Source organism: Ursus maritimus, unplaced genomic scaffold, assembly GCF_017311325.1.
Source record: "Ursus maritimus isolate PB19 unplaced genomic scaffold, ASM1731132v1 scaffold_25, whole genome shotgun sequence".
Classification (NCBI taxonomy): Eukaryota; Metazoa; Chordata; class Mammalia; order Carnivora; family Ursidae; genus Ursus; species Ursus maritimus.
Genome location: NW_024425008.1, coordinates 41872573 through 41896994, shown reverse-complemented (window position 1 = coordinate 41896994; position 24422 = coordinate 41872573). Strand labels below are relative to the sequence as shown.

The 24422-nt window shown below is 44.6% G+C and overlaps 1 protein-coding gene across 2 annotated transcripts in view; it reads right to left on the bottom strand.

Moving 5' to 3' along the window:
* SAMD4A (sterile alpha motif domain containing 4A) overlaps window positions 1-24422 on the bottom strand; it is a 205152-nt gene that overhangs the window by 68695 nt on the left and 112035 nt on the right. For both annotated transcript variants that reach the window (XM_040641851.1, XM_040641852.1), the window contains exon 2: window positions 16442-16960. In XM_040641851.1, the coding sequence (XP_040497785.1) occupies window positions 16442-16960 (519 nt within the window). The remainder of the gene's footprint in view (window positions 1-16441; window positions 16961-24422) is intronic.

Sequence of the window (24422 nt, the reverse complement as noted above, 5' to 3'; positions counted from 1 at the left end):
TCCAGGGGAAATGGACTGGCCCATGAGAAAAGAATTATAGCTGGTATTTTCTGTGAGCCCCCAACAGAAGCAGCCAGGCTACATCCCTACCTGATCTCTCTGTGGTAAAATTCACACATATAAGGTTCCAGCAGCTTCCCAATAAATGAAAGGACTCTCATTTGAGAGACAGGGTCCAAAACAAACAGAAAAAGAAACTCCAAGGAAGCACAACGTTGGGAACAGAAAAAGACTACAAAATTCAACTATCATGTCTTCAGAACTATCGGAAAGATTTTGTACCCATGAAACAAGAACAGAATGCAATACAAAAAGGAACATTCAAAGAACAAGAAAGAAACTCTTACAACTGGAAAATGTGATAGAAGAGATTAAAATTTATATAATACGTTTGGAGGATAAAGTTTTAGAAATCACCCAGCAAGAAGAACAAAAAGATTGGAAAGAGGAGATAACAGAATCATTAGAGAAGAGTTATTGTGTGATTAAAAGGAGCTCCTAAAAAAGAGAACACAGAGAATGAATGAGAGGAAAATAATGAATGAGAGGAAAAACTGAAGGAGAACAATTTTTAGGGGCATGTGACTCTTAGTCTCAGGGTTGTGAGTTTAAGGTGCACACTGGGCATGGAACCTACTTAAAAATTTTTTTAAAAATTAAAAACAACAACAACAACCAAAGAACAAGTTTTTAGACCTGAAATAGGAGGATTGTTTTTGGTTTAGTTTTAGAACTGAAATAGTTTTAGGACTGAAATAGGAAGAGAGAAGTCTCCAGGAGGAGTATCTTGAAGAAAAAATACCCAGAGGACTTTCACAATCACTCATGGGTGGCAATTATTCCCCTCTCTGTAATATGAGGAAATCAAGGCCAAGAGAGGTTAAGCATTTCTCCAAGGTCACACAGCTAGTAATCAGTGGAACCAGGACTGAAAGCCAGGTTATGTCTGACTCCAAAGCATGTGCTCTGAACCACAACTGATATTGCCTGAGATCTTTCTGGACTCTGATTCTGTAAACTAGTGTATTAGGGACCCTGTCAGATCTGTGCCCCCAGCACGAGTTCCTGAATTCACCAGAGTATGACAAAGCAGGGAACGTTGAGAAGTGCTGGGTCATTTGCCCCAACTGTCCTTTCAATCCTAGAAATAAATTTCTCCAGCACCGAAAGAAGACTCCCAGTGCCGCTCTGTGACGGGGCTAGAGATAGAACTCCTAGGGATTTCTCACAATCATCACGAACTCGTTTGAGGTAGAAATTCCACCAAAGTTCCAATTGAGTAGGCTGGGCACTGGGATTCTATAGATTTGTTAGGTTGAAGAGAAATCCGGGTATCAAGCAGGTTTTTCCTAGAGTTCCAACAGCTCGGCCAAGGGCCTGTTCAAATCTTTGCCAAACTGGATGATTCCAAGGGGCTGGGTCTAAGCTGATCTAAAAGAGGGTAAAGGCAGAGGGGAAGGTATTCCTCTGCACCCTCCTTTCCCAAAGTCAGGATCCTTCCCCCCCCCCGCCAAGGTCAGGATTCTTAATGAACTATCTTTTCAAGTGTTTTGTTTCTCTCAGTCCATACCATGTAGGGTTGGCAGAGTGGCCTCACAGGGTACAAGGATCTCTGGAAGTAAACCATTTACTCAATAATGAAGTGGAGTTCAAAACATTGACCTGCAAGCAAAAGCAATCTCCTGGGTCAAGGAATTTTAGCAGCCCTTTTGCTTGGAGTCCCACCAGTTTGAGAGTTTGACCCCTGAGCGAATAAATCCTAAGCCATCGCAGAGGCAGCCAAAATGACAAAGCCTTGGTTAAGGAAAGGCACTTCTCTTTTCTCTTGGCCACTTTGTGGCTATGTTTCTGGAGTGAAGACCCAAGAAGTAAACATGAACTCCTCTGCTTGTGCTGTCATGTCAGGAAAAGCACTTCTTTCTTGTGTTGACCTTTCTAAAAAGTTTGTTCTTGCAACTGCACACGGATGGAAGGCAGCTCCCAGGCAGACGTGTGGACGTGAATGAGGAAAGGGTCACGAGCGTGACCTCGGCACGAAGCCGTCCCAGTTGAACGCTTAAAGAGCTTTTCTCTGAGCAACTGCTTCTCCAGGACCCCATAATTAGCCTGCTCTTGGAACTGCATACAGATTGAGTAGCTGGGGAAGAGGAGCAAGAGAATAACTCTAAAAGCAAATAAAAATTATGCAGCTGTCTCTAGCTAGAGAGAGAGCGATCATGTGACCGTCCAAAGCTTTCCATTCTTCTTCGCAAATCTCATAGATTGAAAAGAAAGCCGTCAAGCAACACATCATTTGCTTGCAAGACATGTACCCTCTCCAAGTATGGACAATTCTTATTCCTTAATGACAGTGAGCTATGCACCGAGACTTACCTTGAATTTAGGATCTCCAGCTCAGACCAGCCTTAGGGTCTGGCTGGCCTCAATCCCGTTCTCAGCTCACACCCCACGTAGAGACACTTTGGGGAACCAAAAACTCTGACTTTGAAGTTGAGCACACAGTGCTTTGGGATTTGGAGCTACGTTGCCAAAAGTAAACAAATGTCCACATGTGGTCGTTTTTACCCAAAGATGCCATTATTATACTTACAGGGAGCTCCGGCTTTCAGAATAATACTTATACAGAACATGCAGTTGGGGTAGTTAAATTATCCTGCTAAAACCAGCAGAGTTAATAACAATATCACAGGCGCAGAATAATTTCTTGGATAATGATGAACATATGTGAATAATTTCCTTTCTCACAACCTAGCTCCCTGAGGCCTAATGACTACCCCCCAACTCTCCCAACTTCCCAAACGTGCTGCAGTCTTGAATGTTCTCCCACTGCACCCAGTGGATACAGACCCAGGCGTTATTCTAGCCAAGTCCTCCCGTCAACATCTCTCCTCAGCAAGCCCTCTCTCCAGGTCCTGAAAGTATTCGGGAGGACCATACTCTCCACATTTAGAAATGTAGCCTGAGGTGGGATTTAGGGCACCGCCTGCCCTGCCCACCCAATGCCATATAAATGGGACTTGTTAGAGACAGCAACCCAAACCCAAAACAAGCCACCTAAAGAATTCCACTTTGCTAGAGAACAGAACTATTATACACATTACAAAAAAAAAAAAAAGTCACCCAATGAAATCCTTTCAATAGTTGTTATTTTAAGATACTTTATAGATTATTAACTTTGAAAGAAAATCTCAGGAACTGAATTCCTGCCGGTGACGATTAATTAGAAACCAAGATAATGCGTACCCCGCATCATGGTTCTAGTCAATGGAAAAATGATTTGATTCAAATAAAGGTCATTTCAGGCACCTTTGAAAGACTATACCCACCATGTAAATGAGACTTGTCTCTATTCTATGTTCTCTGTCTCACGCTACACTTTGACAGTAATGAAAGATTCGGAGACGATGCTAAGTGTCTTCATCTTTGCCACCATTGTTCCTCTTCACTGAGAAGCTGAGCTTCCGGGCGCTGGAAGGTAGTGTTGGGCGCAGTTGCCATCCACGGACACCATTCAGAGACTGCTCCTCAGGAAACTGGCACGGAGGGTTACGTGTCTGATTGTATTTTGACTTGGGTACTGCAAAAGTTGTTGTTGTTGTTGTTATGTGTGTGTGTGTTAATCCAAAATGGGTAGCAGCTTTTGACACAGACCCCCAAAGCTGCATGTCCCCACCTCTTCTGTGGAAATATTTGCCGTAAGGGCACAGGAATAAGACCAGTAACACCCCGAATGTTTACCAGATCTCTGAAAACAAAGAACCTTCCAACAGGCCACTTTTCCTCCCAAAAGAATCTCCTCAAGATGGTGCCACAATCCTAGAGCAAGAGCGGCTCTCGGGTGGTCTGGGAGGCGGGCGCCAGGCAACTGAACCTGTCGGTCCTCTGATGGGTTTTCTTGAACTCCGAAAGGATAGTGAATCCACTTTTGTCATCGAAACATGCTCTGGAGGCTCACCATCACCCAGATCTTTACCTGGAATTGTTGCCCATCTTCTTTTCTTCCTGTACAGCGGAGACCAAGGAACTCATGACGGTGCCCCCCCGTCAACGCACTTTAATATCCTTCTCGGTGCCCAAGTCGCTCCTTGTTTAGCCTTATTACTCCAGCCTAAACCACCCTGCCTTTTCTTTTCTCTCTCGTTCTTCACAAACATCTTCATATCGTTTTCATGTTAAATCTTTTTTATTTTTAGTAGGTGGTACGTGGCACTAACACGGTACTCACTTCAAAAGGTAGAGTGAAAAGCGGTTCCCCTGCACCTCCCGTGCACCACACTTTCCCAAACTCCAGGGGGCAGTTACTGGTGTTCACATTCTTTTAACACTGACGGGAGGGGAAATCCTACCAGGTTCTCACTGAGGTGCAGGTGATGCCGAGTATATCTGGCTCTGACAGGAGCTGCGGCTCTGACATCAGCCCCGCACGGCAAGTGGCCCGGCTCCCTCCTCCTCCCACTCACTGCGACCTGAAGCACTGTATCCTCATCAGCTCCTACCTTAGAAGCAGAGAATGAAACCACTAACAAGGGTGCTTAGGGGTCATCCAACCTCGTGCCTTCACGAAGATGTGGGAATCCCCAAGATTGCAAGATCACACACTGAGTTAGAAGTGGGGTGACTTTCCTAACCCATTGCTCTTTTCACTGAGCCACATTCTTTTTCTTCCAAACATTTTAAACTCTTGGGACCGGCTGCACTTCCCTGGCCCATTTCCATGTTCATAAACTCATTTGTCTCTCATAAATCCAATTCTGTTCCTTAAGGATCATTTTTAAAATAAGATTTTATTTATTTATTTGAAAGGGAAGGCACATGCAGGGGGAGAGGAAGAGGGCAGAGGGAGAAGCAGACTCCCCACTGACAGGGAGCCCAATGCGGGGCTGGATCCCAGGACCCCAGGAGCATGACTTGAGCCAAAGGCACACACTTAACTGACTGAGCCACCCAGGCATCCCTTTTAAGGATTATTTTTATAAATTCGAATAATAGCCTTACACTTACCACTAACTTAAAAAATTATTCCTGTTAGCAATGGATCCCAAAGAAGCAAAAACAAATGCTTACCTTACTCTACTCTTGTTTTTTTCTGGTCCATTTTAAGACATTTAGTAAGATACATCACTGGAACAATCCTTACGGGTATACTGACATTGTGGAGGGCCAGCTCTTCATGGAGCTGGGTCAAAGCACCTTGATTTCAATTTAGCATATAGGAAGAGCTTTGTCATATGGCTGCCCCAGGGAGCCTATTCCACCCCCTTTCCTGCAGAGCCTGGCCAGGTAGAAGAATCAATCCTTACTGTATCAGCATTAAGCAACGAGGGCTTATAATAATAATAATAATAATAATAATAATAACAACAACAACAACAACAGCTATTATTTGTTGAGCCTCTCCTACTGGAAAGTGCTCTACACACATTTCTCATGAAATCCTCACAACAACCCTAAGTAGCTCTCAACTCATCTTCACTTAACCAACTTGCTAGACCAACCAGTACTCTCCTTTCACCTTAGACTACTTCCTGATGTGCACGGTGCGCCAACCCTCAACTGTAATCTAATTGTGCACTTCTGCTCCCACCAGCAAACTCGGAGGGCGACCAAGAGTCCATTGATCTTGTTCCCAAACCTGTTTATGCCAGTTGTACTTACTGTAAATACGTCATTTAAAAAAGTATAACAAATGATGACGTAGGAATTATAAAAAGTTAATTGTGTTACGTGCTTTAGAAACAGTCATTGTTCTGCTTAAAAATCTGTTGAATTCAGTGAGAAAACTATAAGCTGAATGATAAAAAGAAAAAACCATCTAGAAAGATTCTGTCCTCTGATTGGTTTTCTTTTTTCTTCTCCTTCTTTTTTAATGTCTTCATATTCTTGCTCCATTTTGAAGAGATCACAGAGAACCATGCGTCCAGGGTGTGAATTATGCAGCAGAGACAAAGAGCAGCCACAGTCAGGAGCCCTAGCCTCAGACAAAGGTCCACACTCAATACAGAAACGGCACCTGAATGTATGCATTCATGCTTTAAGTTAATATTTAGTCTTATTCCTTTTATGATTCCCTGCTTTAAACAGCTATTACAATCAACACACCAACTACCAATCCCAAGCAAGTCATTTAAGGGTCTCCTACTGAAATTTAGTCCCGTTTCATAGACGAAGAAAGGAGCTTTCGAGGCCAAGTAACCTGCGCATCACCACACACCTAGTCATTGCAGGAGCTGCAAGTGAAACCCAAAGCATCTGACCTTGAAGCCATGTTCTTGACCTTGACGGACACTGCCTTGCCATTTCTACCCCAAACTTGAATATCTAACATGCCACTTAGCCTTGTAATTCCCTTTGCACAGCAACGCTTTCCTGTGCAGAGGAGAAGACTGAAGTATAAAATAATCTGTTATGAATCTTTTAGCTCCATATGGATTTGCTGGGCTTTTCTGAAAGGATGCATTTCAGCAAGGCTGGCTGTGAAACAAATCTCTAAAGCAGACCCTGTGCTCTCATTGGCTCCTCTAATTCTAGCCATGGAATCCGTCTATGGAAATGGTCCAGACTGCTGGCAAAGAATGATCACTCCAGGGTATGATAGAAAATCCTATATAGGATTTTCCAGATTTTGGAACCCCCTGTCTTCCTTGCTTCCCCATCTCCACACCCTTCTCTTAATTGACTCATACCTGAGATTTCCTATACTCAGATGCCATACTTTACCTAATAGAGTGTTGGGGGGTGGGGTGGCAGGAATGGTACACACGGTGTTTAAGAGTTAGAAAATATACCCTAAATTGACAGTAAGCACTGCCACTAAGATTTACCTTCACTTGAAACAATGGAATTCAAGGGTTTAATTTGCTTGATATTAAAGATGTCAAATACACACACACACACACACACACACACACACACACACACATATATATAATGCATATATATTCAAGTTATATTCATGATACATCTTTCTTCAATGTAACCTGAATTTGTCCCTGGAAATCTTAAAAGTGAGAAAAGAAAAAAATAAGTAAGTGCAAGATTAAAAGTTTTCTTGTCCAATTTTTTTTCTTTTCTTTCTTTTTTTTTGTGTGGAGCAGCCGCTGTTAGACTATGACTCTAAATCTTGTGAAATAACAGAAATCATAAGACTACAGGGCTCAAAAAAGTCTTAAAGAAGCCATGTTCCTCTCTTCCTCCTTCCTTCCCTCTTCCAGACGAGTCCAACCTGAGCCATTTATTCCAGCCGAATCCATCCTATTTTTGAATTACAGTAGAGAATTGGAACATAGCTCATCTAGCATTTTCTAACCCTCACTGGAATTAGGGTCCAAGAAAATTCCTCCTGGAGGGGGGACGGATGGCGCAGCCTCATGACCCAAGGTGCACGGAGCCCATGGAGCTCTTTGACTTTTTCCAAGCAGGGGGATCTCGGCCGACTCACAATAAACCAGCAGACTTCTTGCTTACTGTAGTGTTTTTCCGATTGTTGCCCCCGAAAATAAACATGAAGTGTGGTGAGGAAAAGCACAGTCCTGTAAAACCTCTGGACTCTTGGAAGGGAAGGATGAGGTGGTGGCAATAGCTGGTCCTCTGAGACCTCGCTGTGCCACCTTCACAGTGTAGTATCAGGAAGGCCAGTGCCATGCTTAAAAAAGTTTCCCCTGAAGGGGAAGGAAGCTGAAGCTAAAAATAGATCATGCCAGCTGTTAGAAATGCTTCTCAAAGGAAGCAAAGCAACTAGAGTTACCGCTTTGAAGAGCAAATGAGGGGTTAAGGAAATAATGGAATTTTTCAGTTACATGCCAGGTTGGCTAGATTTGGGGGAGGAAGAAATTTTCCAACCAGAAAGTATGTTGGTAAAAGGCAAAATAATTCCATGAAGACTTATTTATACGACACCAATGGCTTAGGACGGGAACACCTGCAGCCTGCAAGAAAGAAGCGGGGTCTGCAGGCCTTGCCCTTTCTTTTCGGTTTCCAAGAGGCCACTCCCAGGCCCTCTCTTCCTGTCAGGCCCATCTAAAGCTGTGTGCTGTCTCTCCTCTTCAATATCCGGGTTCTGATCGTTTTTTGCAGGCTGACTGGAATGAGCTTGAAGTGGCTGCTGGTCTTGTAAGAAAATGTTGAAGGGCAGAGGGCAAAGGATTTCTTGAACCAAATGGATATTTCTGAAGGAGCTGGCCCTGGCTGAAGGGATCAATCAATGGACTGAGGGTTTTTTTTCCAGTGGCAGATCAAGGGTTCCCAAAAGAGCCACTTTCCCTGAGATCCACGTCACCCTCACTTTTCACCTTGCCTGTTGGGAGTAGTTTTGTTCCAGGTGTTGGCTCCATGGGGCCTAGCAACCATCCTTCCCTTAGATGGACGGACCCTCCGTGCTCCTGGAAGGCCAAGTCACAAGGACCAAAGCCCGAGAAATATCCAGGCACTGGATGCCTCAGTAGTTTTTGTTTTTTCACTTTTAATTTTGAAATAACTATAGACTTAACAAGAAATTGCAAAAATACTACACAGAGAGGAGGTCTCATGTACCCATCTCCTGGGTCCCCACAAGGTGACATTTTATCCTACTCTAGTGCATTCTCAAAACCAGGAAATCGACATTCACACCCCACAATTAAGGAGACTATAGACCTGACTTGGATCTCAGCAGGATTGTACACAGATTTTTTTTTTTTGGAGGGGGGTGGGCGCTTACAAATTTGCGTACAACCCTATGGCATTTTTTCACATGAATAAATTCATAAAACCACCTCCACAATCACGATCACAGTATGTTATTAAAAGTCTGTTAGTATCAAGACCTAGTTGGTAAAAGAAGTCATGCAAAAAAAGCAAGAGTAACGACAAATGTCACTATGAGGATTATGACAGAAGCTAAATGATCAATATTATCGCCAGATATGTAGTGAATTCCCAAGGACATTTTCTCGTTTATTTTGGAAATTCATTAACTTCATGAACATCTGCCTCGTGAGCCCAGGAATTTATTAAGTTCCTACTGTTCAGCAAACATTTATGGCAGGGCGGGCAGACAGGCTTCGGCTCACATGCCACCTCTTATTGAATTATAGTGGCTGCCTTGAGGGGCACACGGAGGAGGACTGGGAGGCCACATCTGGCCCTAGCAAGAGACAGCCAGAATCTAACAGAGGCGCTCTGCCACAGGGGGATGGCAGCAGGACGCGCTCCAGGAAACTGCCATCTCCACAGTGTCTGTGACTTTTTGGGCCACGCAGTGTTCTAGGTGCCAGGAAAGAGGGATCAAGAAGACACAACCCCTGCCCCCAAAGAGTCTGTGATTGGGGAGGGGAGGCAACCAAGTCAACCAGGAACTGTGACACAGAATGCTAAGGGCTGACATTGAAATAACGGGTCGGTGCAAGGCGAGCCCACCTGGCGTGCAGTTTGGGCAGGATCTTGGGTCTGTGTGCTGTGGAGAACCACGTGGGGACAGATTCAGAGTCAGAGAGTCAAACAAGGGTCTACTAGCTAGGAATCGAGCCCGTCTCTGAGGACAGGATGAGGCGGGACAGGCATGTCTCCTCAAGTTTAGAGCCAGACTCCAGAGCCTGACAGCCTGGGTTCAAACCCCAGTTCATCCAAACTTGGTGGGTCTGTGACGCTGGTCAAGTGACTCCGCCTCTCCGTGCCTCAGTTCTCCTCATCTGTCAAGTGGGGATAACAATAATACCCACATCACGGAGGTACGAGGATTGAGTTAATATTTATGTAAAGGGTTCTGAGCAGTACCCAGCACGTAGCAAACGATACGCAGTAGAGTGCCTTTACTGTTAACTCACTTTTAATGATCGACGGTACCCACAGTTTTTAAGGTATTCTTTTTATTATCAGAAAAATCGACCAAGATTAAGAAGAGAAATACTAAGTTTCCAACGTGTACCGTGAGACTGGAGAAGTGGGCAGTTTAAATGGAACGTTTTGGAAGAATTCCCGTTACCCGAAGTTTCTGAGTTCTTGCCTCAGCCTAGGTAGCAAAGGGCAGCACATTTTCAAATCCACGTGTAAAGAATATGAAGAAAAATCAAGTATGGCGACGATTTGAATAGAAACAAATTTCTTTCATTTGTAACTGCAACATGCAGTTTACTTCCAGGTCCAAGTCCACCAGCGAAGAGTAGAAAATGGTTGGAAAGGCAGTCTGGGGTTATGGAGATGGCCCTGACCACCACACGGGAATTCTAGGGGCTCTTCGGAAAACCAGGAGGTATTTTTCCTGAATGTTCTTTTCCCAAATGGTTTACTTTTTCTATAGCAGACTTCAGATGGGAAGCAAACGTAGAGTTGCTAAGCCAGAGTCTATGCACCTTGTAACTGGAATTGCTTACAATGGCCAAAACAAAGTTGACTAAGACTTGTGTATGGTCTGTGACAGCCAATACCCTGGTTCTTTCTGGTCCCACGGGCTCATGACGAAGAATCTGCACATTCTTGTTTTTAGTGACCAGACCCCTGAGTAGCCTTATAAGGAGAGTGGGGTACTGAAAAGTACAGTACCTCTCTTCTGAAACACCTTAACGCTATCCAAAATGTTCAGTTGACTTCTCAACTGTCCCAACCCATTCTTCTCTTTGTCATGGAAGAAAAGGTCCTGCTCAAAGGTCCTGTGTGATCTCACTTGATTTAACGTCTGCAACCAATAAAAGGTACTCTTGCCTCTGCTTAAATGGGTGAAAACTGGTCGATTCTTGGTATATTAGGGTTTGGTTTTTGCCCCTTATGCTTAGCCTCATCCTAATCCTTTTCTTTTTCTTTTTTTTTTTTTTAAAGATGTTATTTATTTATTCGACAGAGAGAGAGACAGTCAGCGAGAGAGGGAACACAAGCAGGGGGAGAGGGAGAGGAAGAAGCAGGCTCTCAGTGGAAGAGCCTGATGTGGGGCTCGATCCCAGAACGCCGGGATCACGCCCTGAGCCAAAGGCAGACGCTTAACGACTGCGCCACCCAGGCGCCCTATCCTAATCCCTTTCTTCCCAAACTTTCCATGGAACCATCATGTGCATTTTAAATGCCCTCTAAACATCATTTTTCTCCATCTCAATGTTCTAGCACCTTCTCTAAGTCAACACACATCCAAAATTGAGCTTGTAGCTAGTTTCTCTCCCTGTTTTGCCTTTTATCTCTCTGGAATCACTAACTCAACTGTCTTCATCCCTTAAGTGCCTACCGTGTGACAAGTACCCCCTTATCTCTAATACTCCTTTTTGATAAATCCAGTGCTTAATTCTTGGTCCTCATCTTATTGGATGCATCCGCAGAATTTTGCTCAATCATTTTTTCCCCTTGAAACACGTTCTTCATTCGCTTTGCAAGACACCCACACACTTGAGTTTTTCCTGACTTCAATGGTTTCTCCTGCATTTCTTTTGCTTTATCCTCCTCTTCCTCAGTCTTCATGTTGAAGTACCCAGGCTCAGTCCTCGGTCCTCTTCTCTATCCACGTCTTTGCTTTGGTAATTTCATTCAGTTTCAGGGCTTTAAATACTACTTCTGTGCTGGTAACTCCCAAATGTCTATCTCGGGTCAGTCCTCTCTCCCAAACTGCATACTCATACGTCCAAATGCCTGCGTCACATGTCTGATCCTCTAATGGGCACCCGGATTCATCATATACGACACAGCTCCCAATCTTGCTTTCAAACTTAATAGAAACTCTCTCCATCCTTCCAGTTGCATAAGCAAAAACTCTGGAGTCATTCTTGAATTCTTTCCCTCATACCCTTCATTTATTTTGTCAGGAAATTCCATTGGCTGTACTTTCAAAATATTATCTAGACTCTGACCACTCTTCTCTCTTCTACCTCAGCCATCCTGGTCAGAGTCAGCAATGTCGTACCTGCATTACTGTAACAGCCTCTGAACCGGCCTCTGTGTTTCCATCCTTGCCCTGGTACAGCCGATTCTTAAAACAGCAGCCAAAGCGATCCCTTTAAAATGTAAGTCAGGTCATGTCACTCATGTGCCCAAAACCCTCCAATGGCCCCCTGAGAGCAAAAGTCAAAGTCCTCGCAATGGTCTGCAGTGCCCCGTAGATTCTGTCCTTCCTGGACACCTCTGCCACCCCCACCGCTGTCTAACTCACTCGCTCCCTTTCAGCCACCGCCTTCTTGCTTTTCCCCAGTAAGCTGGGAAAAGATCTTGGGATCTTTGCTTAAGCTTTTTCTCTGGCTGGACTATTCTTCCCCCAGACACCCACTTGGCTCACCCCCTTACCTCCTTCAAGTCTTTGTTCACATGTTACCTTCTCGAGGGGGTCGATCCTGACCACCCTATTTAATACTATAACCCCCTCAGCACCTAGGCCTGATCCTCCTGACCCTACTCTGTTTTTATTTCCATGCCACTCACCGATCTCTAACCCACTATATAACTTCCTTATATATTCTAATTTATATATGCTAGACTGCAAACTCCACAAGGGAGAGCATCTTTGTCTCGTCTGCTGATGCACCCCGAGTGCCTCAAGAAACAATTTCTAGTGAATGAATGAACAAATAAATGAATTAAAGATGTATGTCCAAGTCGATACTGAGTCCTAATTCTAATAAGTACACCTAGGAACATTTCTAGCATCCGTTCCTCCTGCTCCATGCCTGTTCCTATCCTCACGACACTTTGACTAGCTCACAACTGAACTTTTGAAGCTCAGCACGTGTCATTCGTCTGGTTTGCACCCAGCAGACCAGTCCACCTCCAGCATTGCTCATGTCACTGTCACGCCCATGGTGTGAAGCTTGGCCTCTTTAGAACTCTCAGATCCCCTCCCCTCAGTCTACCTTTATTGCCTACTATTCTTTTTCCTTCGTAAGCCTCTCCTCCTTCCCCTCTTCCAACCCTGCCTGCATACCTCCAGGTCCCTTTGCTCACGATGCATGTCCCTACCCTCGGTCCCCCTGCCATCTCCATCCTCGCTCACCTCCCCTATTACCTGCAAAGGTTTTCCTGACCCTCCGGTTCCCGAGGATCTTTCCATTTCACACACTGACAGTGCTTCTAGTACAGACCCCCCATTCAGCGGACACAACCCTATATCGCCTGATGGCAGCTACTGGAGTTATTTTTTTAACTGCACTTTTTATGTAATGCATGGATTATGTAAAATTTTTGCAGATTAGTCTGGAATATCTGAGATATTTCACTTCTAATTGTGAGACTGTAAAATTTTTTATGTAAAAATTTTGCAGAATAGTCTGAAATATCTGAGATATTTCACTTCTAATTGTGAGACTGACTGATGTATCTTCTTTCTCCACTTATATTATAGGTTCCCTGAAAGTGAATCACTTTCCTTAAGCTTCCTTATATTTTCTATGACCTTGACCACAGTGCTGGGCACCCAGGAGGTGGGCAGTGTTTGCAGTGCAGTTGGGTGACGCAGAATCCACATATGGAGGAGGCCACAAATGCTAAGGCACTTTGCTGGAGCGTAATGACCAAAGGAATAAAACGTTCGTGGGATAAACGAAGATTAAAAACCAAAAACTGGGGCGCCTGGGTGGCTCAGTTGTTAAGCGTCTGCCTTCGGCTCAGGGCGTGATCTCGGCGTTATGGGATCGAGCCCCACATCGGGCTCCTCTGCTATGAGCCTGCTTCTTCCTCTCCCACTCCCCCTGCTTGTGTTCCCTCTCTCACTGGCTGTCTATCTCTCTGTCGAATAAATAAATAAAATCTTTAAAAAAAAAAAACCAAAAACTGTATAAGGAAGTTTTCTTCTAGTTAGTTTCTTTGCATTAACTGTCACTAACGTGGCTGATAATTTGAAAATGTGAAGCACTAATTGATCTCAGTTCTCTTACTATGATTTATAATCATGTTGTTTCGTGTGAATATTTTTTCCATTTGAAAGAAGGAAGATATGTAGCTCTTCGGGGCAGGAGAAGAGGTCCTGAAGCCTCAGTCCAACCCATTTTCTATTGTAGTGAAATGGCCAAAAGTCATGGCGTAGTCCAGGACCCCTAGTCTACTCTGCACGGCCTGGGTTCAGGAAAGGTGCCTTCATCAGGTGACAATCAGAGATGCAAATGCAGGCACAGACTCTGGGTGTCAGTGTTAGCACTTGGCTCCTCAATGTCCTTCCTACGCTCTCTCATGTAGTCGCTTAGCAGATGCCGTTGCCAGCTCTGGCCGGTGTGGGCGTCTACATACATAATCTCAGGTGCCTTCACCTACAGCCCTCAAAGACGGCTATCACGAATGTTCTCATTTTACAAGGGAAGACCTTGCTCAGAGAGGTTAGGTAACTTGGCCAAGCTGTAGTTAGCAAACTGTAGATCTGAGACTTAGCAGGGCATTGACACCAAAGTCCTTGTTCTTTCCACTTCGTCAAACTGCCTCCCAGGTGCTCAGGATCTAGATGATAGAGGCACAAGCGAATGAATGACCCAAAAGTTTGCAGGTTTGACAAACGCCATTTAACCACCATAGACAGTGCAGAAGACTAAAGCAATGACACTAATATTCTGTTAAAGAGATATTGAAATACAAGAGTTGACACGGCCTAAATGTTTGCATGAAACTTTCTGGAAGAGAGATCTGAGCTTTCTTTGCCAGTGCTTTGGAACAGGGCTCCAACCCTTTCTCCTTCCTGAGATATGCAATCTAGTTATCTTGTCAAACCTTCAAGTCTTCTTCTACTCAAGTACTGCACAGGCACCCAAAGGGCTGGGAGGCCATGACAGTCATCTCTGCATTTCCTCCCCTCTGCACGGCTGGACGACCACAGTGAAAAATGAAAGTACCCACGGACTACAATCTGCTAACCACCTCGAACGTACTAATCTTGTCAAGACTTACAGCCCTGAGAGTGCAAATCAGGACAGACAGAAATATGATGACCCAAGACTAATGACATAAAATTCAGCCCTTAAAATATAAAAGACCAAGTTTTGAGAGGGCAGGTGGCTTGGAGCTCGCACCTCTCCCAGCTATCAAAGAGTTCTGTAACAAGTACTAGATTCTGTCCCTGACCCGGGAAACTTGGGCCAAAAAGCCCTGTCATCCAGCCTGCATGTGTCTGCCTTCATAGTCCCAGCCACCCCTCTCTGTCACACAGAAACTAGTGAAACCGCTCCCCAGATTACTAGTCTGTGAAAGAGACTATCCCAGAACTTCTTACATAATCAAGCAATGATGCAATAATCCCTTAATCCCCCAAATGCACGAGTTATTGAAATCTCAATGTAAAAATAAAACAAGAAGAATTAAAAATCTCATGTCGTAGCATTATGAATGCAGTATCTTAAGTATTTCCTTGGTTCTTTCAATTAATGTAGTTCCAATTCAACACTCCTATGTATTTGAGAAAGCCTTTTCAAAGGATCCATTAGCCGAGAGATCCGAGTGGAGGGAGAGGCCAAGAAGCCGTCACTGTTAATTCTTAATACTCTCAGATCTTTTAATTGGGGGTTCCTGCAGGTTGACAGGCACGGAAGGTCTGACCACAAAAGCTTTCCCCCGAGAAAGTTATCTCAGTGCTGACACTATTCACAGACGCATGCAACTAGCATCAAGGATTTCTGTTTAATGACGGCCCCCCCCCATGTTGCCACTTATCGAAGCATCGATGACAGCATGTTTGTCACTTTGCTCAGCCTAAGTGGGGAGCCACAGAGAGGACTCCCGGCCCTAGTCCCAGCTGTGCGCAGGGTACTTTGCTTTAGTGGTCAAAAGAGCAGAAAGCTGTCCTCTGCTCTTCCCTTCCGCAAAGCTGTTCCTGACCCGCTTCTCCTAAGTTAGACTGAGCAAGAAAAGGCCACAGCATTCACACCAGGCCACAGCACAGAGCAGCATTCTCAGTTAGCAAACCTGTTTCCCCAGTCAGGAGGAAAAGTGCCCCCAACAACGGGGGATAAAAACCAGAAAATGCAAGGGAGGGAACATTCCATTCCAGGGTGAAAAATAAATAAATAAATAAATAAATAAATAAATAAATAAATAAATGAAGGAAGGAAGAAAGGAAGTAAAAAAAAAAAGAAGAAGAAAAAAAGAGAAAATGCACAAATCCCATGAGGGCGTCTGGTTAACCAGGGGTTAGAATCAGGTTTAGAGAATCACACAGAACTCAGTGTCTTGGCAAATCCAAAAACCCCAGGACGAAAGGCATGTGGGTGGAAGACATTTCTACTTGTGGAAACAGGAAGTTTCCTTCTTTTACCATTTATTCTCTCTCTTACTTATTTATTTTTTGGTCTGTTTATAACCCAAATTTGGACCATCGATCATTTTTACCTGCCCGGCATTTTTATCTTCCCAGAATCAACTGAGCAACAAAGATGGGATCCAAAGATCCCTTTCCCACAGCCAATTCCAGTGAGCCCCTCTCTCCCAGGGCTACGGGTGCTCGGAGCAGACATTCTTAGCGGGACATACCACACACAGCAAGTCACCAAACCGGACTGCTCTAGAGGGCTTCCAGGGAACTTACTTGTACTTGTGCTGGTTCCAATTGTATTGATTGTGGTGGGGACAGATGAGGAGGAGTAGAGGGGCACGTGGCCGTTCTCACACCCCAGGCTTTTGTCCTGCCAGTTGGAGGCGTTGATGCAAATCCCAGAATCCCGAGAGTTCTGCCACCCATTGAGCTTGTCATCGGAGTTCTGTCTTTGGTGATAGTAGTGTGTCTGCCCATAATCCACAGAGTCCGAGCGGCTTCGGTTCTGGCCGCCAAAGCTGGTCGCCGTGCGGTCCTCCAAGTGATTCAGCCACATGGCTAACGCGCTGCGGTCTTCCAGCGAAGTGGCCGGATGTATCAAAGCATAGGACAGCAGCTGCCTGCTCTCCTCGATGTGCTGGTTGTGTTCAATAGAGTGCGCCAGGATTTTGGGCAGCAGTTTCATATACTCTACTTTCGCATCAAGGTTTCCTGGCTTCAGCAAAGGCAGATGAGTTAACAGGAGGGAAATCACTTTATCCTTGGATTCCTGTTGCCATTGGTTAATGATTCCTGGAAAGGAAAATACACAGGGCAAATAAGCAAATACACCCACAATGCCATGAAACACCACACTGTAAAGAGAATTCCTATGGGTTAGAGTCTCCATCTATGTATCTTGGCTAAATTTTTCTCAAAACAGCCCATGCATTGGATTGGAGAATGGACTCCAGGTTGTCAGGGGGCCGTGACATCAATGAAACACAGAACAAATGTTCTTGGATGTCTGGGTGCTCAATCTAATTCCCACTCAGGTCTCCAAGACCCTACAACTTCTTTGGTACAACCAAATAGAATTTACAGCCCTGTGTTCTTTCTTAGAAAAGTCTGGCCACGCCTTCAGGTAGACAGAGGGATAAGGACTAAGAAAATCTCCACAGAGAAGCAAGTGTTGTCAAAGGTGCATTGGATCCTTGGGGGGAAGGCTGCTTTCCCTCCCGCAGACAGGGAAACGCGGTTCAGAGCCTAGCAAAGGCATCCGTGTGAAGATGGTGAAGCTTCCTGGATCAGAAATCTGTCAGGAAAAGAAAGGACTCCCCTCATCTTGGCGAAGTAAGCCTGCACCTTTCTCACGAGAAGCTGCCTCAGAAAACCACTGTGACCTCCAAGCTAGATCTGAAAGCTAGACTTGGCTCTAGGGGCCCCTCTGACCACACACGATAAGCGAGCTATTTTTCTTTACGTGTGGAAGATCTGTTCGGTTACCTTTACTGTGGTAAAGTATGTAGGAGACACCATTTACTACTTTCACCATTTTTAAGTGGACAGCTGTGTGGCAGTAAGGACATTCACAATGTTGGGCGGCCATCCCCACCATCCATTTCTGGATCTTCTTCATCTTTTCAAACTGAAACTCTGTAACCCATTGAATAATAACCCCATAATCCCCTCCCCCAGCTCCTGGCAACCACCCTCGTATTTTCGGTCTCTATGTATTTGACTGCTCTAGTTACCTCATATAAGTGAGAACATACAGCCTTTTATGACTGGTGACTTCATTTAGCACCACATCTTCAAGGTCCATTCATGAAAGATCCATTTGTGACACTCTCTCAAGGATCCCTTCTTGTCCCCTTCCACTCAAAACACACACTTGTTGCCTTTAGGTAAACATGGATAAATAATGTACTTTGCCTTTGACTGGCCTTTGAGAAGTAGCTTGTTCTGGAAACTGGGCATTATCCTAAGAACCTGGGGCCACAAGAAAGAAAGCTCCCTTCCTGCAAAGTCACTCCTGACACCCAAAGACATTGTCCCTGGCCTACTGATTACCCTACATGGCTAGCACAGGGCAGTTCTACTGGCTTTCATGCAATACCTGCAGAGTTGAAAGGGGGTCTCTGGAAGTTAGCAGAAGGGCTTCACAATTCTAGCGAGGCACAAACATATCAGAACAAGCTCAAGAGTCACTGTTGACCGGAAGCTACAAAGGCATCAGCCAAGTACTATAAGGCCTGTCAAAACCAAGGGCATATTCAAGGAAAAGTATCAGGCAAGGAAGGCATGATACATAATGAAAGAATGTGGGCTCTGGAATCAGGCAAACCTGGGCTTGGACTTAATTTGCGGTGGGACCGTAAGTTACTTCACCTGTATGAGCCTCAACTGCCTCATCCGTTAAGACTGTGACCAACAGCATCTGTCGCTCCTTGCATGGTAATGTATCAAAAGGACCGGTCAAGTAGTCAATGGTGGAGATAATGCCTTCTACTTGTCTCTGCATTAGTCAGGCCCCACATTAGAGCCATGCTGGTTGGTTTCGGATACCGAGTTTTAAAAATAATTGTAGAATCTAAAGATGACCCAAGGAAGGTCATTAAAAAATATCGGAGTTGGAAGAGGCAGAAAGTCAAAGGGTGAAAGAAAGTGGGGTTATCGAGCTCATAACTGAACAACATGAAGAGATGCTCGACGTGAGGATTTCATAAGATGAAGAGTCCAACGTTTGAAGTACAAGTCTTCAGACTGAAGCAGCAGAGATGAAGACTGGATGCAGAGAAGAAATGACAAAAGACCCAGAGGAGTCACCAAGGAAGGCTTTATAATCCCTGTCCTGGGGGCCTGGAGAATAGAGACAGATGGGTCTAGAGAAGCGCTGTTGGATGGAATGTAATGGGAGCCACACATGATATTTAAAATGTTCTAGTATTAAAAGAGAAGTGAAAAGAGGGAGGTGAAATTAATGTTAATGATATATTTTCTTTAATCCAATATACCAAAGCATTATCATCTCAACTTGTAATCAACAGACATCGTTGACGAAACATTTTGCATTCTTTTCTTTGCACCAAGTCTTCGCTATCCAGGGTGTATATTACCACTGGCATCACATCTCGGCTGGGACGAGCCACAGCTGCAGTGCTCAGAAGCCATGCGTGGCTGGAGGCCGCAGAACTGGCTAGCCACGGGGCTGGAGACATTCAGATGGGGAAAGCGGATGGCAGGAGGGCACCAATGACCTCAGCAGGTCCCTCCCGGCTCCCTGACTCTATATTTAGCTAACTGCCACCTGACAAAAGGCAACCCTGCTGCATTCCATTAGGTATGGCCTCCCTTTTAAAGGAGCTTTGGGAGATGGACGAAGCACCGGTTCCAACTTCCCATCAATACATTTCAGGAAACACCCAGCATGTTTTTAATTATGAATATGCTTCAGGTAAAGATAAATCTATTCATTAAGCCCAAGGAACTAAAGAGGCACTGGCAAGAAGCAAAAGGTCCCGAGAGGAAGATATATCTGTGTCTGACGCCAATCCGACGAGCAGATGGAGCCAGCATACACCTGGAAAATGTACGTTTAGAAATAAAATTCAGGAACAAGTTTTAATAAGAATTCACGAGGTTGAGGAACTCCCTAGCTTTCTGCGAAGTCACTTCCCCGTTTGGGCATTCTACCCTTCTGCAAAAGGTCAGCCTAAAAAAAAAAAAAGGAACAAAAACAAAACATAAATAGGACTCAGAGTGCAAACGAACCATGTTATCTCCATGTAAGCACTCTCTGCCAGGGATTAACAGCAAAGAGGAGAAGAAAACAAGGGCCCTGGCCCTGGTCCCTTCCAGGTCCGAAATGGGTCTTTCTCTATCCTCGGAACAGGGCTTGGATGGTGTGGCCAGGGGTGGGCTTAGACTGGGGTGTGGCCAGGAAGACAACGATGACCTTTGTTTACTACCACTGGGAACCTGGACGTGAGGCTGCCTCCTGAGGGCAGTCTTCTGAGGTGTACTGCTGGATCGAACTATTCCTGCAGCAGCTACAGCTGCCACGCCGACAGCCAATGGTGTTGAATGTGGTCTGCATGCCAGGCACTCTTGTAAGCTCTGTGCATGTAGTTACTCACTTAATCCTCCTAAGAAACTGACGAGGTAGGTCCTATTATAGCCTTAGTTTACAGACGAGGACAGAGAGGTCAAGCCATTTGCCTCAGGTCCCCCTGGCTAGGGAGGTGGCAGAATGGGGGTATGAAAATTAGCATAAAGATACATAATGATTTTCATGCTAGAGAGTTTGGCCATAAGCTAAATACACTAATGTGCATAATATAGATAATATGTGATTCTATAATACATAAGATCTATAATATATAACTATATATAAAATGTGTATATATGCATTATATTTACAAATATAATAATAGGAATATATTAATAGAGTGCATGGATCAGCAGAAGACTGGCCAGCCATGGGAGTGCAGGAAGAAGAGTAGTTACAGAAGTAATACCTATTGTGGCTTTAAAACGTGTCCGCAATTTCCATGTGGTCCATATACACAATGCAATATCGCTCAGCTATCGGAAAGGATGAATCCCCACTATTTGCACTGACATGGATGGAACTGGAGGGGATTATGCTAAGGGAAGTAAGTCAAGCAGAGAAAGACAATTATCATATGGTTTCACTCATCTGTGGAACATAGCAATAGCACGGAGGACCAGAGGGGAAGGGAGGGAATCTGAAGGGGGAGAAATTAGAGACGGAGATGAACCATGAGAGACCATGGGCCACGGGAAACAAACTGAGGGTTTCAGAGGGGAGGGGGTGGGGGGAGAGGGGGTGACAGGGTGCTGGGTATTGAAGGGGGCACATGTGGTGATGAGCACTGGGTGTTATATGTAACTAATGAATCACTGAACACTTCATCAAAAACTAATGATGTACTATACAGTGGCTAACTGAACATAATAAAAAAAATAAAATATGTCCACAACTTCCTTGACATTCGTCTCTAAAAGATGGAGCCTAATTAATTCCTTTCCAATTCAGGGCATGGCTAGACTTAGTGAGTCACTTCTAGCAAATTGAACATAGTGGAAGTGACAGAGTGTGAGTTCATGGATAAGGTTATAAAAGGCACTGAAGGGGAACCTGAGTGGCTCAGTCACTTAAGTGTCCAACTCTTGATTTCGGCTCAGGTCATGATCTCAGGGTCATGGGATCAAGCCCCGTGTTGGGCTCTGTGCCGAGCGTGGAGTTTACTTGTCCCTCTCCCTCTGCTCCCCCCCCCCCGGCTCATGCTTGCCCTCTCTCTCTCTCTCTCTCTCAAATAAATTAATTTAAAAAATAAATAAGAGGCACTGAAGCTTTTACCTTGCTCTCTCTTGGGTTACTCACTCTGGGGGAAGCCAGCTGCCATGCTGTGACAACACTCAAACAACCCAGCAGGGAGAAGGGTCTTGATACTGAGGAACTGAGTCTTCCTGCCAACAGGCGGCACTAACTTTCTAGCCCTTGAGGGAACCATCTTGGAAGCAGAACTCCCAGTCCATTAAGCCTTCAGATGACTGCACTCCAGACATTTGGGAGACCCTGAGCCAGAAACACTCATATTCCTGATCCATAGAAACTGCATGTGGTAACATGTTAGTTGTTGTAGCTGCTAACTTTTGGGTAATTTATTATGTGACCCAAAAAAACCCAATCTACCTCTTCAAGAGTTTTCCTCTAGAAAAATGGAAGTGTTAGCCATTTGGCTTTGAGCAGTTCACTCCTTCAGGCAAAATCATTCTCATTCTGAGATCTACTCATGAAGCTACCCTGTTGCCACTAAACATTCACCTCAGCCCCCCTCATCCTGATTATCCACTCACCAAACAACTTTTGGACTCTGATTAAGCTCCCGGTATCTTTANGGAAAGAATGAACTGATCATACAGACTTGAGGTATTTCTAGATTCTGTGATGATGATTTTTCAGGGCAATTTAATGGTTTCTGATTGTGATTTGGTTTCCTGTGGAGGCCGCCTTCCTGTGCTCAGTATATGGACTTTGAGTACATCTGGTCCCTTTGGTGATGGCTCCTCATGGCAAGTTAATAAGCCAGTATCGCAGGGTTTACTTCCCTGCTGCCTACTTAGTACTGAGTCAATCCCTCAGGGTGAACATCCCCAGGACACTGATGACAGTAAGCATCTCCACCTTCAAACAGAAGCCAGGTTCTACAGGCGGGGACTTGGGACATGAATGCTAGGTCCTGCCCAGCGGCTCATTGGTTGTCTTTGTGGCATCCACACCATCTTTCAGAGAGCAAGGAGCTTTTGCTGAGATGTATATTCAATGGATTCTCCTTACTGGGGAAGACTTAGGAATCTTGAAATTTTAAATTAGTCAATCACTTCTGTGATGTAGTTTCTGTTGCCATATACCCCAGTATTACTCTCTTCAGCAGACATTCTGGATTACAGAGGTCCAAGAATGGCAAGGTTCAATGGTGCCAACTCCCCTCTATTACATTCTCTGAATATTTTTTCTAGATAAGGAGCAAAGATATTATTTTCTGGATGTTTTATGTGGGTAAAAGTTGATGATTTATAATTTATAAACCAGTGACATAGGAGTAGTAAAAAAAAAATCCTAAAGGGGCTATAATAAAAGATCATGAGGATTAGGAAACTGTCCCAATGATTCTTAGAGTGACAAAGATTGTGTTTAAATACCAAGTCTGGTATTATTACTACACAACGGTATGTCAATGTTTAAGGGCTCCAGTTGTTGGTAAATTACCCTTAAATTGCTATTTTATTATACCCTTGTTTTCAATTTAATAACATTTACTATAAAAGGGTTTCTCACAAGTGTATTTGGGCCATTTGCTCATGCGAGAAATGGCTGGAAATGAAGTGCACACATATAAGAAGTACTGTTTAAATGCACTAAAAGGCAGGAATACTAGTGGATCTTAAATGCTCAAATTTCAGATCCTTGGAAGGATCTACATTACAAACTTAATCCTAGACACATCGTGTAATAAAGCCTTCTCAATGTAGTGCAACTCTGCACAACTCAGGGGCAGACGGCACACACTGGGCACTTGGTAGGGGTGTGAGCTGAAAGGACACCTAAAAAGTCAGGGGGACAAATGGCCAATACCAACATGGCAAATGGTGGCATTCCTGTATTGGCACCTGCACTTGTTTATCGTCTGCCAAGGTACCTTCTTGAGCTAGAAATGACTGGTGAAACATCCCCATGATTTGGTGGAGCCCCATAAGACATGAAGATTAGACTAGATGTTATGGGGGATCCAGACAGCATGCAGTTACTGAGCTCCTATTGTTGCATGTGGTGCTTCGAGCAGATACAAAGGACTGAGTAGATAGAAACCTTCTCTGTTTTCAAGAAGGGTGACTGCCAGCTTCCCAGATGGCTCCCGTGGATCCTTGCCTCTTGGTATTCACACCCTTGTGTACTCTCCTCCCACACTGAATCCAAACAGGTCTATGTGACCAGTAGAGTGTGGTAAGGTGTTCTGAGATTAGGTCATAAAAGGGCACTGGAGCTCCCACCTTCCTCTTTTGGCTCATTCACTCTGCAGGAAGGTAACCACATCAATTATGAAGACACTCAGGAAGCCCTGGGAGAGGCCTGAGTGGGGGGAAATCGGGCTTCCTGCCACCAGCCAACACCAACTTGCCAGCCATGTGAGTGAGCTACCTTGGAAGTGGATTCTCCAGCTCTCGTCAATATCTTGCAAGAGACCATAAGCTAGAACTACCCAGCGACATTGTCCCAAATTTCTGACCCTTGGAAAACTGCAAGGGAAATATTATGTGAAGCTATTAAGTTTTGGGGTGATTTGTCACACAGCAATAGTTAACCAATACAGCTTATTAGTTAACTAAACAGAGCTTCATGTTATTTGGTAAAAAGAAAAAAAAATACTCAAAAATGCTACTGCCCCTTGAATTTACTAGAAAAGAAGGGGATCTATGTAGAAGACTTCATAGCCCATTATAACCACTAGAGCTTTCTCGGAGACCATGAAGGTCATCAGCTGCTGGACATTCATAGACACCTGACCATCCTCAAAGGCTACTCCTGACCCCAACATACCTACAATGACCCACTTACCACTCCAGAGTGATCTGGTCATCTTTTCAATGTGGCCTTCCCTTCTTAGTCACTTTTCGTCCTGGGCGCTGGCGTGGCTGGGTGCTCCAGGAGGGCGCCTTTGCTCCTGAAGAACCCAGGTCAGTAGTA